Source organism: Plectropomus leopardus, chromosome 3 (assembly GCF_026936395.1).
Source record: "Plectropomus leopardus strain MGB_pleo_1.0 chromosome 3, ASM2693639v1, whole genome shotgun sequence".
Classification (NCBI taxonomy): domain Eukaryota; kingdom Metazoa; phylum Chordata; class Actinopteri; order Perciformes; family Serranidae; genus Plectropomus; species Plectropomus leopardus.
In genome coordinates, this window is record NC_142178.1 from 41,102,501 (window position 1) to 41,118,716 (window position 16,216).

Here is a 16,216-nt window from a genome sequence, read left to right on the forward strand (position 1 = left end):
CTTCAGCGATGACACGTTTATTTATTCATTTGTTTGTTTATTTATTTATTTTGTTGAATTAGGACATTCATCAACATATCAGCAGGAAACATCAATGTAAATATGCCGAAATTAGCACAGTCGCTGAATGTCACGCGCGGTCGTACGGGAGGTGCCATAAAAAACATCACAGACACGTCCGTTAAACCGCAGAAATACCTTCAATAAAACAACGTATGTTGAGTCAAAAACGTCCTCGGGGAGCGAGCGTCAGCGCAGAAAGCGCTTCACGTACGGATACGCGACTGCTGTGGGCTTATAAGATACATCATCGGGGGGGCTGAGGTTACTCCCCCGAAAAAAGAAGTAACTTAAAACAAATTTCCCGCAGCTCTTCACAGCTGCACTCGTCTATTTTAGTGACACTGACGGTGCAGAAAACAGCAGGACTCCTCCCACAGCTGCCAGCAGACCGCCATCACTCCCAGTTAGAGAGTGGGTGGAGTCAAAGCATGGCGCTGAGGCCCCGAAATCACTGAATCCGCCCCCAATACCGAGACGAGCGATGTGTCGTCATATTTATAAAGAATTCAGTCTAAAGTCTGAAAGTGAAATGAAACAAAGTCTTCAGTGGAAGTCTGGAGACGGCGCTTTTCCTGCTGAACATTTGACTGTTGGGACGCCGCGGCGCCGTGGTGTTTGTTTATTTATTCAAAAAGGGCCGTTCTCTGTCACTGCACCGACAGTCAACAAATGTGCCGCCTCCAACATGCGCCCGTTCAAAACCTTAAAAACAACGCAAACATCCGAAAGCGTCTGATAATCCCTCTCTGTGTCTGATGTGTTGGACTTCCTCAGGACGCTGCGGTCATGAAAACGTAGACGTTTGTCCAGCTCTTTGGTCCAGACACAGGCGGACGTGTTGATTGTCCTCCCAGAGGACGAAACCTCTGTGTTTTTTTGTGACCTTTGGTGTGTGTGTGTGTGTGTGTGTGTGTGTGTGTGTGTGTGTGTGTGTGCAGCTGTCTCTGTGGATCAACGAGAAGATGCTGACGGCTCAGGACATGACCTACGACGAGGCCAGGAACCTGCACAGCAAGTGGCTGAAGCACCAGGCCTTCATGGCCGAGCTGCAGTCCAACAAAGAGTGGCTGGACAAGATCCAGAAGGTACGCGGGCTCGGACCTCTGACCTCTGACCTCTGACCTCTGACCTCTGACACTTTCTGTTCACGCTCCCTGCAGGGACGGGCAGGTCATCGGCAGGATCCGTGTGTCCTTGAGTCAGTGATCATCGAATCATCAGGAACACGGTTTTTGAGATAATAGATGAAGAGAGGTCGGCGCAGTTCCTTCTGTTTACCTTATTTCAGGGTTTGAACAGTTATGGAAAACCTGGAAAAGTCATGGAATTTACAAATAGCAATTTCTAGGCCTTGAAATGTTTTTTGAAAATTAAACATACTCATACTCAAAGTTTTGGAGAAGTCATTGAATTTTGTGTCACAAACCTGTATAAAATTTCACAATGTGTTCAAAGACCATCAGAAAATTAAAGTCCAACAAGTAGTTACGTTTTTACAATTTGTGGCTGATTAACGTGTCATTTTGGGGATTTTTAAAGAAAAGTGGCGAGGGACGGTCAGGCGGAGACGATTGAGGACGTCAGCAGAGGACATTTGACAGAGTTTTTTTCCCCGTGTCCTCCTGCAGGACGGCACGCTGCTGGTGGCGGAGAAGCCGGAGACAGAGGCGGTGGTGAAGGAGAAGCTGTCGGCGCTCCGCGACATGTGGGCGGAGCTGGAGTCCACCACGCAGACCAAAGCTCAGTGTCTGTTCGACGCCAACAAGGCGGAGCTGTTCACGCAGAGCTGCGCTGACCTCGACAAGTGGATGGGAGGCCTGGAGGGACAAATCCAGTCCGACGACTACGGCAAGGACCTGACCTCCGTCAACATCCTGCTCAAGAAACAACAGGTACAGATACTGCAGTACAGACGAATACTGCAGTACAGATGAATACTGCAGTACTGACGAATACTGCAGTACAGATGAATACTGCAGTACGGACGAATACTGCATGAACTGATGAATACTGCAGTACAGATGAATACTGCAGTACGGACGAATACTGCATGAACTGATGAATACTGCAGTACAGATGAATACTGCAGTACAGACGAATACTGCAGTACAGACGAATACTGCATGAACTGACAAATACTGCAGTACAGATGAATACTGCAGTACAGACGAATACTGCAGTACAGACAAATACTGTAGTACAGACGAATACTGCAGTACTGACGAATACTGCAGTACAGACGAATACTGCAGTACAGACAAATACTGTAGTACAGATGAATACTGCAGTACAGACAAATACTGTAGTACAGATGAATACTGCAGTGTTGACGAATACTGCAGTACAGACGAATACTGCAGTACTGACACACACGGCAGGACTGACGAATACTGCAGTACTGACAAATACTGCAGTACAGACGAATACTGCAGTACTGACGAATACTGCAGTACTGACACACACTGAGTTTTTACAGTGACCGGGAAAATGGCTGTTTTGGAAGGAAAAAAAAAGAAAAATAAATTTGATTTATTTTGGGGGTTTTTTTTGGTTTTGTTTTTTTTTCGAATTTTGGTTGTTTTTTGATTTTTTTTCTTTTAATGATTTCTTTTCTTAAAAGTTTTTGGTTACTTCTTTTCTTTAACATTTTTTAGTGATTTTTTTTTTTTTTTTAAATTTTAAAATGCTTGTTAATTTGGAAAGAAAGCAGGCTTCCAAACCTGTGGGTCGTCATCTGTGTAATCTTAATTCTGTAGATTAGCAGTGATATTCGTGCACGCAGCAGCGTCACCGTTACTCATGCGAGTCTGTTGCTGCAGATGCTGGAGAACCAGGTGGAGGTGCGTCAGCGGGAGGTGGTGGAGCTGCAGAGCCAGGTGAAGGCTCTGGGTCAGGAGGTGAAGGACACGGACGAGGTGGACGGGCGGCGCCAGCTGCTGGAGAGGAAGTTCCAGGAGCTGCTGGAGCCGCTGCGCCGCCGCAGGAACTTCCTGGTGGAGTCCCGAGAAATCCACCAGTTCAACCGAGACGTGGAGGACGAGATCGTACGTACAGCCGAAGGACAGAGTCCGCGTGTCTCTGTCCTAATGAAACTCGAGACACAGAAACCAGTACACAACTATTAACGATAATTAACGTTGAACATATTTAATCAGAGATGTTTTCCACAGAGACGTGTGAAAACAGAGCAATCATAAAGTTTTTCATAAACAGCCCGTGGACGGACGGAGAACGAGACGAGACGCAGACAGAAAACTGTGTCATCTGCATAGAGATGAATCGTTATTTGTGGTGAATAACAGAGGGACAAAAATGGATCCTTCATCTGAATGATCAGAGACGTTTTTAAAATATCAGGCCTTTTTTTCAGACTTTTTATCTATTCAACATATGACAGAGTAGATTTTCACAATAAACTCACAGACTCGTCATATTTTGGGCCGTTTCATGTCCATCTCAACACGAATAAGTACATATTCAGTAGTGACATTTCTGACAAAGAGCACCTCCCCTCTTTTCTTTTCTAAAAAAAGAGCACAAAAAATACGTACAAGTATGACAAAACACTTCTAATAATAATAATAATAATAATAATAATAATAATAATAATTATTATTATTATTATAAAATTATTATTATTATTATTATTATTATTATAACAATAATAATGATAATAAAAAATTATTAACCAAAGCTAAAAACAAAACCAAAAAGACAAAGACAAAAAAATTAAAAATAAACAAACAAAAAAAGCAAAAGAGAAAAAACATTTTAACAGCTGAAAATATCCCAAACATGTCTGAATGTGTCCACAGCGTCCCCCTCTGGAGGACAGAGACACTAACAGTGTGTGTTTGTCCTCAGCTGTGGGTCCAGGAGAGGATGGCCGTGGCCACGTCCACCGACCATGGACACAACCTGCAGACCGTCCAGCTGCTCATCAAGAAGAACCAGGTGAGAGAACCACACGCAGAACACAGAACACGTCAGACCGCCATCACACCGCCATCAGACCGCCATCAGACCGCCATCAGACCGCCATCACACCGCCATCAGACCGCCATCAGACCGCCATCACACCACCGTCAGACCGCCATCAGACCGCCATCACACCGCCATCAGACCGCCACCACACCGCCATCAGACCGCCATCACACCGCCATCAGACCGCCATCAGACCGCCATCACACCGCCATCAGACCGCCATCACACCGCCATCACACCGCCATCACACCGCCATCACACCGCCATCACACCGCCGTCACACCGCCATCACACCGCCATCACACCGCCATCACACCGCCGTCACACCGCCGTCAGACCGCCATCAGACCGCCATCACACCGCCATCAGACCGCCATCACACCGCCATCAGACCGCCATCACACCGCCATCAGACCGCCATCACACCACCATCACACCGCCATCAGACCGCCATCACACCACCATCACACCGCCATCACACCGCCATCACACCGCCATCAGACCGCCATCACACCGCCATCAGACCGCCATCACACCGCCATCACACCGCCATCAGACCGCCATCACACCACCATCACACTGCCATCACACCACCATCACACCGCCATCACACCGCCATCACACCGCCATCAGACCGCCATCACACCACCATCACACTGCCATCAGACCGCCATCACACTGCCATCACACCGCCATCAGACCGCCATCACACCGCCATCACACCGCCGTCACACCGCCATCAGACCGCCATCAGACCGCCATCACACCACCGTCACACCGCCATCAGACCGCCATCACACCGCCATCACACCGCAGTCACACTGCTGGACTGAGATCTGAGCGCCCAAAAACCTGAATCTGCTTCATGAACAACAGAGTTTTTGGAGGAATCTGTTTGTGATTTGACAATAAAAACAGCGAGAGAGAAAACAGAAACAACAATAAAAGCAACAGTCGAGAAACAAACAATAATAATAATCATGATGATGATTGAACTTATTGATCATTGCTCCTCCTCCTCCTCCTGCTCCTCCTCCTCCTCCTCCTGCTCCTCCTGCTTCTCCTCAGACTCTGCAGAAGGAGATCCAGGGTCATCAGCCTCGCATCGACGACATCCTGGAGCGCAGCCAGAGCCTCCTGAAGGACGACTCCCCCAACGCCGGCGTGATCCGCCAGCGCCTGGCCGCCCTGCAGGAGCTGTGGCGGCAGCTGATGGAGGAGGCGGAGCGCCGCCACGGCCGCCTGCAGGAGGCGCACAAAGCCCAGCAATACTACTTTGACGCGGCGGAGGCGGAGGCGTGGATGAGCGAGCAGGAGCTGTACATGATGTCCGAGGAGAAGGCCAAGGTGAGACTCTGCGGAGACACGCTGGATTCATGGGGACAGACTGGGTTTTTGATTATGGATTATGGGACTGGGTCCCATAATCCATGTCCCCATATTCCCTCTGTGTCTCCCTGAAACCAGTGTGTGTTTTTGTGGACACACTGGTTTAATGGGGACGCACAGGGAATATGGGGACATGGTTTCTGAGGTGACTGAAATGTGTGAGACGTAACGTGGACTGGTTTCCTGCAGGACGAGCTGAGCGCCGTCACCATGCAGAAGAAGCATCAGATTGTGGAGCAGGCGGTGGAGGACTACGCCGAGACCGTCCACCAGCTGTCCAAGACCAGCAGAGGACTGGTGGCGGATGGACATCCTGAGAGGTATGTGTTTATACTGCGAGGACACACAGGGTAAGACTCCGCCCACTGAGACACACATTAACACAACTGTATGTGTGTGTGTGTGTGTGTGTCAGTGAGCGTATCAGTATGCGTCAGTCTCAGGTGGACAAGCTATACGCCGGCCTGAAGGACCTGTCAGAGGAGAGGCGGGGCAAACTGGACGAGAGGCTCCGCCTCTTCCAGCTGAACCGGGAGGTGGACGACCTCGAGCAGTGGATCGCCGAGCGTGAGGTGGTGGCCGGGTCACATGAGCTGGGACAAGACTACGAACACGTCACCGTACGTTACTGCAGATCTGTGTCTGTCTTATATGTGCAATATATGTGTGTGTGTGTGTGTGTGTGTGTGTGTATATATATACACACATATACACATATATACGTATATACATATAGGATTGTGTATATGTTTATATACACACACACACATACGTGTACACATATATACATGTATGTGTATATATTGATGAAAGTGCATCACGTGTTTGTCCCACATGATGAAAAGTCCAAAGATAATTTCAGTTTTTTTTCTGTAAGTAATAAATTGTTTTATTTTGGCGGGCCTGCAGGTTTGGAAGGCTTGTTTTTTTTGTTTTTTTTTTTAAATCCAAAAATATTTTAAAGCAAAAAAAAATGAAAAAGAAGAACAAAAACATGACTTCCAAACCTTTGTCTTTGAAAACTTCAGTGATTCCTTGATTATTTTTGAACATTTTTAGAAACGTTTGGCTTCGGCTCAAATGTTTTGGTGATGTTTTCAGACAACAAAACAAAAACCTTCAGTGTCCTCAGATCCTTTAACGTCCCTCAGCTCGGTGTGCCGTCCTACTCTGACCTCTGACCTCTGAGCGTCCGCCTCCTCCTCAGATGCTGCAGGAGCGTTTCCGGGAGTTCGCCCGGGACACCGGCAACATCGGTCAGGAGCGCGTGGACGCGGTCAACCGTCTGGCGGACGAGCTGATCAACGCGGGTCACGGCGACGCAGCGACGGTGGCGGAGTGGAAGGACGGGCTGAACGAGGCGTGGGCCGACCTGCTGGAGCTCATCGACACCCGGACGCAGATCCTCGCCGCGTCCTTCGAGCTCCACAAGTTCTACCACGACGCCAAGGAGATCCTGGGACGCATCGTGGACAAACAGAAGAAGCTGCCCGAGGAGGTCGGACGGGACCAGAACACCGTGGAGACGCTGCAGAGGATGCACACCACCTTCGAACACGACATCCAGGCCCTGGAGACGCAGGTCCGTCCCAGAGGACAGGGGACTGTGGGGACAAAGAGGAATAATGGGGATACAGAGGGTTAATGGGGACACAGAAGGCTAATGGGGACACAGAGGGTTAATGGGGACACAGAGGGTTAATGGGGACACAGAAAGCTAATGGGGACACAGAAGGCTAACGGGGACACAGAGGGTTAATGGGGACACAGAAGGCTAATGGGGACACAGGGTTAATGGGGACACATAGAGGTTTAATGGGGACACAAAGGGTTATTGGGGACACTCTTATTTGAGGACATTTGTAGGATTTTAGGACACGTTTAACATTTTAGCATTCAGATGATCCACTTGCACATGTTTGACCTTTCACCCCGTGTGCAGGTGAGGCAGCTGCAGGAGGACGCGGTGCGTCTCCAGTCGGCGTATGCCGGAGACAAAGCGGACGACATCCAGCGGCGGGAGAGCGAGGTGCTGGAGGCCTGGAGGAGTCTGCTGGAGGCATGTGACGGACGCCGCGTCCGCCTGCTGGACACCGGAGACAAGTTCCGCTTCTTCAGCATGGTGCGGGACCTGATGCTGTGGATGGAGGACGTAATCCGGCTCATCGAGGCCCAGGAGAACCCCAGGTACCCTGAGTCCGCCGAGCGCCGACACGTCGTGTGACGGGGGCGGAGACTAACGCGGCTGTTTGTGTGTGCAGAGACGTGTCGTCCGTGGAGCTGCTGATGAACAACCACCAGGGCATCAAAGCCGAGATCGACGCCCGGAACGACAGCTTCACCGCCTGCATCGAGCTCGGCAAGGCGCTACTGGCACGCAAACACTACGCCGCCGAGGAGGTAGGGCCCGTTTCACGCTGCACTGCGTTTCACACAGTGCCGAACGTGAGCTTTTTTATCACGGCGCCCATGTTATCAAGTTAGAGTATCCTCAGCGTTCTGAGCGGCGCCCGTCTGAGCGGCGCCCGTCTGAGCGGCGCCCGTCTGAGCGGCGCCCGTCTGAGCGGCGCCCGTCTGAGCGGCGCCCGTCTGAGCGGCGCCTGTCCGGTGCGTGTCATCAGAAACAGTGAAAGTGAGTTTTGATGGTTCTGCAGTTTTAAAGTTTCTCCGTCACAAAGACAGGAAATACACAGACGGCTGTTTTACTCCGACTTCCCTGCTTCACTTTCAAAATAAAAGCCTTCTGACAGCATCTTTGTCAAACAACTTTAACAACATTTGTGTGTGTGTTTGTGTGTGCGTTTGTTTTGTGTGTGTGTTTGTGTGTGTGTTTGTGTGTGTGTTTGATTTGTGTGTGTGTGTTTGTGTGTGCGTGTTTGTGTGTGCGTTTGTTTTGTGTGTGTTTGTGTGTGTGTGTGTTTTGTGTGTGTGTTTGTGTTTGTGTGTGTGTGTGTTTGTGTGTGAGTGTTTGTTTTATGTGTGTGTTTGTGTGTGTGTGTGTGTGTGTTTGTTTTATGTGTGTGTGTGTGTGTTTTGTTTGTGTTTGTGTGTGTGTGTTTATGTGTGTGTGTTTGTGTGTGCGTGTTTGTTTTATGTGTGTGTTTGTGTGTGTTTGTTTGTGTGTGTGTGTTTGTTTTATGTGTGTTTGTGTGTGTGTGTGTGTGTTTGTGTGTGTGTGTTTGTTTGTGTGTGTGTGTTTGTGTGTGTGTGTGTGTGTGTGTTTTATGTGTGTGTTTGTTTGTGTGTGTGTGTTTGTGTGTGTGTTTTATGTGTGTGTTTGTTTGTGTGTGCGTTTGTTTTGTGTGTGTTTGTGTGTGTGTGTTTGATTTGTGTGTGTGTGTGTTTGTGTGTGCGTGTTTGTGTGTGCGTTTGTTTTGTGTGTGTGTGTGTGTGTGTGTTTGTTTGTGTGTGTGTGTGTGTGTGTGTGTGTGTGTGTGTTTGTGTGTGTGTGTGTGTGTTTGTGTGTGTGTGTTTGTGTGTGTGTGTGTGTGTTTGTGTGCGTGTGTGTGTTTGTGTGTGCGTGTGTGTGTTTGTGTGTGTGTGTGCTCAGATTAAGGAGAAGCTGCTGCAGCTGACAGACAAGAGGAAAGAGATGATCGATAAGTGGGAGGACCGCTGGGAGTGGCTACGACTCAGTGAGACTCACACACACACACAAACACACACACACACACACAAATACACACACACAAACAAACACACACACATACACACAAACACACACACACACTGGGGTCAGAGGTCACCAGAGGTCAAAGCAGCCCTGCGGGCTGCGAGCTGATTGGACGCTGCCGTGATGAGTCGGCGCTGATGAAGACTCCTCAGGCGCTCGCTGTCCTTTAACCAAACGTCTTCTGACCAATCAGGAAACGCCGCAGGACAGGAAGTGTCACCACTGCTCCGTCCTCCGTCACACGCTCCACTGCACGCCAAGAGAGTCTTCAAAATAAAACACGCTCCACTGCACACGAGACCCTTCAAATTAAAACACACTGCATGCCGAGAGACCCTTCAAAATAAAACACACTGCATGCCGAGAGATCCTTCAAAATAAAACACGTCACACTGCACGCCGAGAGACCCTTCAAAATAAAACACACCTCACTGCATGCCGAGAGACCCTTCAAATTAAAACGCACTGCATGCAGAGAGACCCTTCAAAATAAAACACACTGCATGCCGAGAGACCCTTCAAAATAAAACGTCACACTGCACGCCGAGAGACCCTTCAAAATAAAACACGCTCCACTGCACACCGAGACCCTTCAAAATAAAACACGTCACACAGCACACCGAGAGCCCCTTTAAAATAAAAGACATTATGTTTTCGTAACTTTTACCTCCCCCCCCCCCGTCAGTCCTGGAGGTGCACCAGTTCTCTCGGGACGCCGGCGTGGCGGAGGCCTGGCTGCTGGGTCAGGAGCCGTACCTGTCCAGCAGGGAGATGGGACGGAGCGTGGACGAGGTGGAGAAGCTCATCAAACGCCACGAAGCCTTCGAGAAGTCCGCCGCCACCTGGGAGGAGCGCTTCTCCGCTCTGGAGAGGCTGACTACGGTGAGCCGCAGGGGACACGTTCACGAAACTCAAACAAAAAGTTTAAACTAATCCCAAACTTTCCAGGATTCAAAAACAAGACCTTTGATGTATCTTTCAGTCAGAGAGAAAAATAAAATCTTGTTTTTTGTTTATGAAGTTGCTGCAGCTGATAAATTTATTAAAAAAATGATTTTAAAAAATCAACAGATCTTTTTTTCTTTAAAAACTGTCAGTTGTTTTTAGAAAAAAAAAGACGATTTTTCTTTTTAAAAAAATTCTTGGAAATTTATTGATAAAAATGTGTATGAACCCTGTCCATGACTGATTTGTCTCTGGCTGTCTTTCTGTCTCTCTCTGTGTCTGTCTCTGTTCCTCTGTCTCTCTGTTTGTCTCTGTGTCTGTCTCTGTCTGTCTCTGTGTCCTCCAGCTGGAGCTGCTGGAGGTGAGGAGGCAGCAGGAGGAGGAGGAGCGGATGAGGAAGCCTCCGTCTCCGGAGCCGCTGGACGTCCAGCAGGAGGACGTCCAGCAGCAGCAGCAGCAGAGGTCAGAGGTCAACAACATGAGCGTGTGAGCGTGTCTCAGCTCTGAAGTCAGTGAGGTCACTTCCTGTGTCTCTGTGTCTCTGCAGCGGAGTCGTCACTCAGAACGGCCTCCCGTCGGACCAGGACTGTCCTCGGGTCAGTATCGGCCTCCGTCCCCGCTCCGCCTCTGATCGATCAGCTGATAAAAAAAACAAAACGACAGCAGTGGACAAACTGCAGACAGACGATCAAAGCGTCCTCAGAAGAGGACAAAAAGACCAAATGTCTCCTCCTGTTCTCCTGCACAGAAACACCAGTTTTCATTATTTTTACAGCCCATCGTCCTTTAAGGTCAGATAAAATAAGACCGCCTGTACTGATCCACGCAGAGATTCACCGTTCACAGCAACTCATGTAAAACACGGAATAAAGAGGACAATATAACTACAAAAAAATTTAAAAAAGAATAAAAATACTAAAAAATACAGAAATAAAGGATAATTAAAAATACAAACATATAGAAATGAAGGAAAATTACAAATACTAAAAAATAGAAAAAGATACCATCATTTTTTTTAATATAGAAAAGGAGACTACAAATGCAAAAATATAAAAACAGATATAAATATATATATATAAATACAAACATATTGAAAAGAGATTGTGAATACAAAAAATATTTTTTAAAAAAAGGAGGATATAAATACAGAAAACAGAAAAGGAGATCATTTCATTATTTAAAAGGACACTATAAATACAAAAAATGTGAAAAAAACATTAAAACATAAAACCAAAAATGTAGAAAGGGAGAACATAGACATAAAAATATGACCTGGATTTAAGTCAGTACACTAAACTCGTTATTGCACAAACTGTTATTATATCGTATCTTATTACATTGTACGTTATTACATTGTACGTTATTATATCTTACGTTATTATATCGTACGTTATTACATCGTATGTTATTACATTGTACGTTATTATATCGTACGTTATTATATCGTACGTTATTATATCGTATCTTATTACATTGTACGTTATTCAGTGTGTCTCAGGTCGATTTGCATCATGAGGTCATTCGAGTTTATTCTCTCCTGCTTCAGTGAGACAAAGAGGATTTCTGTAAAAAACTAGCCCTTAGAGTGACCCCGTCTCTGTGTGCGTCCCGTCAGGACGGCGTGGACGGCGGAGACCTGGTGAATGGCGTGGCTGAGCGGAGCTCCAAGGAGCCGAGCCCCGGCGCCTCGCCGACCGCCGGCAGGAAGAGTAAGACCAGCCAGGCGTCCACGCTGCCGTCCAGGAACCAGGACTCGTCCTCACAGCTGGAGGGACTGCTGCACCGCAAACACGAGTGGGAGGGGCACAATAAGAAGGCGTCCAACAGGTAAAGACGCTCCACCACAGCTGATGCCACGCTCTGCGTCCATCAGCTGATCGGCTGCTCTCTGATTGGCAGGTCGTGGCACAACGTGTACTGCGTCATCAACCACCAGGAGATGGGCTTCTACAAGGACAGCAAGGCGGCGGCTCAGGGTGTCCCCTACCACGGCGAGGTGCCCATCAGCCTGAAGGACGCGTCGTGTGACGTGGCGTCCGACTACAAGAAAAAGAAACACGTCTTCAAATTGCGGTAAGAAAATCAGCCGTCACACCGGAGAGCCGAGGACACTGAGACGCTCGAGTCGCTGCTGTCGAGTTTTTACTGACGATGATTTCACGAAACTCTGCTGCTCTGTTTGTTTCAGAGTCAACGACGGAAACGAGTTTCTGTTCCAAGCCAAAGACGAAGTACGTCCACCGTCCTCTCAGCACCACACCCACACACCTCTGATCCTCTGATACACTCCATCTGTACTGCAGTAAAAGAAATACTGCATCTGTACTGCAGTAAAAGAAATACTGCATCTGTACTGCAGTAAAAGAAATACTCCATCTGTACTGCAGTAAAAGAAATACTGCATCTGTACTGCAGTAAAAGAAATACTCCATCTGTACTGCAGTAAAAGAAATACTGCATCTGTACTGCAGTAAAAGAAATACTCCATCTGTACTGCAGTAAAAGAAATACTGCATCTGTACTGCAGTAAAAGAAATACTGCATCTGTACTGCAGTTAAAGTACTAATGCCAGCTTTCATGCTGTTAGAAAATCCTGGAAAAGTCATGGAATTTGCACATAGCATTTCCAGGCTTGGGGAAGTTTTGGAAAACGGAATATACCCTGAAAGTTTTGGCAAAGTCATGATTTTTTTCACGAACCTGTGTAATAACACAAGGTGTTCAAGGACAGTCGAAAATTTGAGGATCCAACGATAGTTTCTGTTGTTGCACTTTCTGGCGGATAAATTGTGTCAGCGCGCAGATTTGGAAGACGTGTTTTCTTTAAAAATCACCTTTTCCTTTAAAACTTTTAAAGTAAAAAAAAATCATCATATTTCTTTAAAAAAGTAAACAATGATTTTCAATACAAAAAAGATTTTTTTGAGAAAAATTGTTTCCATTTCTTTTCATTTAAAGACTGACAACAAAAACATCTGAGTTGTCTTTTAATATTTCCAAAAAATGTTTAAAGACAAAGAATTTGTCAAAAACTTCTAAAGAAAAACGATTTCCGTAATTTTTAAATTTAAAAAAAGCCTTTTTTGTTTGCTTTGCTCGAGTACTTGTGTAAATGAACGCTGTCGCCCCCTGCAGGAGGAGATGAGCACCTGGATCCAGGCCATCCTGAACGCCAGCTTTGACCGCTCCAGCGTGCAGGGCAGCAACCCCGGCACGCCGGCGTCTGGGCGTGCTCAGACGCTGCCGGCCGCCGTCACGCTCACCACCGAGTCGAGTCCCGGCAAGAGGGAGAAGGACAAAGAGAAGGACAAGGAGAAACGCTTCAGTCTGTTCAGCAAGAAGAAACAGTAGAACGCCAAACACGTGGCGGCGCTTTGGTGAAACCGCTTCAGTCGAATCTCGACGCACGCTCTGACGCAGGACACGTCCCATTTAGCTTCTCTTCACCTTCTGGAACCTGAAAGAACTGGAACCTGCCTCCGAGCGTCCGTCAGGTCTGAGCTGCTTCATGAAGGTCTTCAGCAGAGAATCGTCTCCGGCGCTGCACGTTAACGCGGCGTTCCCACCAAACTGCTCGCTCTGACGAGACCTTCATCAAGTCTGACTCACAGTGTGAACTTTAGCAGCTGTTCTCCCGCCGCCATTTCCTGTTCCTGCACGCCAGAATTCACCGCCAAAACTCTGACGTCTGCTGGCGTCTGCAGAGTTTAGAAACATTCACACAAAACATCAAATCCATTGAAACACAGATTCTAACATTTCTGCTCAGATTAATTTGGTGCGCTGAAAAGATTTTTACAAACGAACACACAAACCTGGTGATGACATCACAACTGAACAGCCAATGACGGAGGCCGGCGGCTGAGAAAGTTCAAGGGAGGTTCAGAAAATGTAGAGTTTCACCAAAGTCCGACGACGGTTGTTTCTGTGTTTATTCTCAAAGCAGGTTTTGGTTTTTTTCAATATATTTTTGGTTTGATTTTCCTCACGTGGTTGTTCGGTTGAGTGGCGAGGCGACGCTGTGCCTGAGAGCGAGAGATGCGTCTTCGCCTCGGACACTGTGATGTAACAGCGGTTCATCGTCGACAGAAGAGCCGGCGGTTTCTGTTCTTACGCGGTGACGAACTGCTCGGGATTAGACTTTGTGATGTGATGGCGAAGACTCCGACGCTTTCGTTCTGATGTTTGTCAACCACAAATGCTTTTTCTTCACGACATCTTGACAGAATGAGCGTCTCTCGTTCTGCGGTTCGTCTATTTGTTGATGATGAACCGTCCAGACCGAAGGCAACGCCGCCTCTCGCTCAGGTGTTTGTCAAGTCGTCGGTCTGTCGATGATGAGCTGCTGTTTCTCAGCCTCCGATATCGCTTTGTGGTTCGTGACGATGGACTGCTGTTACACGTAATCAAAGCTGAATGGAACGCCGCCTCCGGCTCTGACGTTTATCGGTTAATTGGTTTGTCAGTATGTCGATGATGAACCGCTGTTTCTTCACGACATCTTGCTGAACGAGCGCCTGTTCTTGCTCTGAGGTTCATTAATTCGTCGACGATGAACCGCTGTTTCTTCTGAACCGAAGGCGTCGCCGCCTCTCGCTGTCTTGGTGACGTCCGCAGGGACCACAAACTCATTTTTCTTTGTTGTTTGTTTTTAACGTTTGATTTTTATTTTGTTAAATTTGGGTTATTTTTGTACTTTTTCGAAGCAGGTCGAAGTTAATTCCTCAGTTTTGTGAGGGTGTCTTCAGAGACAACCTACATTCTTCCTCTGCCGTTGAGAAATTGGACCAATAGTGCATTTTTTTGTTGTGATTTTGACTTCACGTCCTCTGCCGCTCTGCAGCCATTTTCTTTTTGTCTTAAAAAGCAGCCAATCACGTTGGAGGAGGCTTATGATGTAGAAATGTCCACTTGCATGCTTCGTCAGGCTCAGAGCGTCGCCTGAAACTCACCTGAAACTAAACTTTCTTCATTCGGATCCTTTCCTGAGTTTTCTTTGGTTGCGGTGTGTTTCCGATGGAGGCCGGTGTGTATAATAAACACATGAAGGCGTCAGTGTCGGGTGGCCGCAGACAGCCGCTGAGCTGCGGCGCCGCACTCACGAAGGTCGCTTGCTTGTCGTCGGCTCTTGGCGCTGCGTTCAGATTTTCTGCTCTTTGATACTCGTGTTGCTCTCCGTCGCTGTTTATCTATCGTAGCGAACATGTATGGAAGTTAACGCCATCTTACTGCACAATCAGAACTACATCTATAGGAATGAAGAAGACGCTGTCTAAGGCCGAATATTTAAACCCAAGTTAGACCATAAAGGCTTTTCTCATGTATGAAACTGCACCTGTAGACTTTAAAGCTCTCTCTGTCAAATATGTGCGATGTCATTAAAGCTTTTAAACTTTGCGCTTCCCGCTGAGTCATCCTTTCACACCCGTCACTCCTTTTTCTGACCCTGATAAACGGATCGCTGTGCTCATTAATTGGTAAATCGACTGATTAATTTGGCTTCATACTTGTTGCCAACTCGTTTTCTGTCTCTGATTTTTTGCTTCAGCTCCAGTTATAGTAACTATGTATGGAAGATGATTGGTGCCATAACACGACAAAAAACAGGGTTTGTTCAGCCAAAAACAACCTGCAGAAAAGTTTTCAAAAACGAAATATACCCTGAAATTTTGGAAAAGTCGAGGAGTTTTGTTTCATAAACTTGGATAATAACAGAATGTATTCAATTACCGTTGGAAATTTGACAATCCAGTGATGGTTTCTGTTTTCACAGTTTCTGGCTGATTATATATACAGTGTATTGGAACGTAGATGGACCGCGAGATCGAGAGCTTCGCCTTCTGGCTCAGCTCCATCTCTACCACGACGGTCCGGTGGAGAGCCCGCATCATCGCAGATGCCGCACCAAACCGCCTGTTCATCTGACGCTCCGTTCTCCGTTCTACCCTCACTGAGAACACAGACCCCGACATACAAATTCGCTTGGGGCAACAACTCACTCCCCACCCAGAGGGGACAGTCCACCGTTTTCTGGCAGAGAACCACGGCCTGAGATTTGGAGGTGCTGACTCTCATCCTGACCGTTTCACACTCGGCTGCAAACCGCCCCAGTGCATGCTTGGAGGTCACGGTGTGCCGGAGCCAACAAGACCACATCATCT

General features: G+C 47.5%; 1 protein-coding gene across 2 annotated transcripts in view; it reads left to right on the forward strand.

Moving 5' to 3' along the window:
• The window catches only part of LOC121965484 (spectrin beta chain, non-erythrocytic 1-like), a 43,677-nt gene extending 28,226 nt beyond the window's left edge, over window positions 1-15,451 (forward strand). For both annotated transcript variants that reach the window (XM_088075077.1, XM_088075078.1), the window contains 18 exons: window positions 1,002-1,148; window positions 1,692-1,955; window positions 2,883-3,107; window positions 3,928-4,017; window positions 5,116-5,394; window positions 5,626-5,756; window positions 5,852-6,056; window positions 6,644-7,018; window positions 7,379-7,623; window positions 7,698-7,836; window positions 8,987-9,071; window positions 9,795-9,991; window positions 10,401-10,516; window positions 10,602-10,650; window positions 11,670-11,881; window positions 11,954-12,127; window positions 12,243-12,285; window positions 13,191-15,451. In XM_088075077.1, the coding sequence (XP_087931203.1) occupies window positions 1,002-1,148; window positions 1,692-1,955; window positions 2,883-3,107; window positions 3,928-4,017; window positions 5,116-5,394; window positions 5,626-5,756; window positions 5,852-6,056; window positions 6,644-7,018; window positions 7,379-7,623; window positions 7,698-7,836; window positions 8,987-9,071; window positions 9,795-9,991; window positions 10,401-10,516; window positions 10,602-10,650; window positions 11,670-11,881; window positions 11,954-12,127; window positions 12,243-12,285; window positions 13,191-13,406 (3,192 nt within the window). In that variant the 3' untranslated portion in view covers window positions 13,407-15,451. The remainder of the gene's footprint in view (window positions 1-1,001; window positions 1,149-1,691; window positions 1,956-2,882; window positions 3,108-3,927; window positions 4,018-5,115; window positions 5,395-5,625; window positions 5,757-5,851; window positions 6,057-6,643; window positions 7,019-7,378; window positions 7,624-7,697; window positions 7,837-8,986; window positions 9,072-9,794; window positions 9,992-10,400; window positions 10,517-10,601; window positions 10,651-11,669; window positions 11,882-11,953; window positions 12,128-12,242; window positions 12,286-13,190) is intronic.
• The last annotated feature ends 765 nt before the right edge of the window (window positions 15,452-16,216 follow it).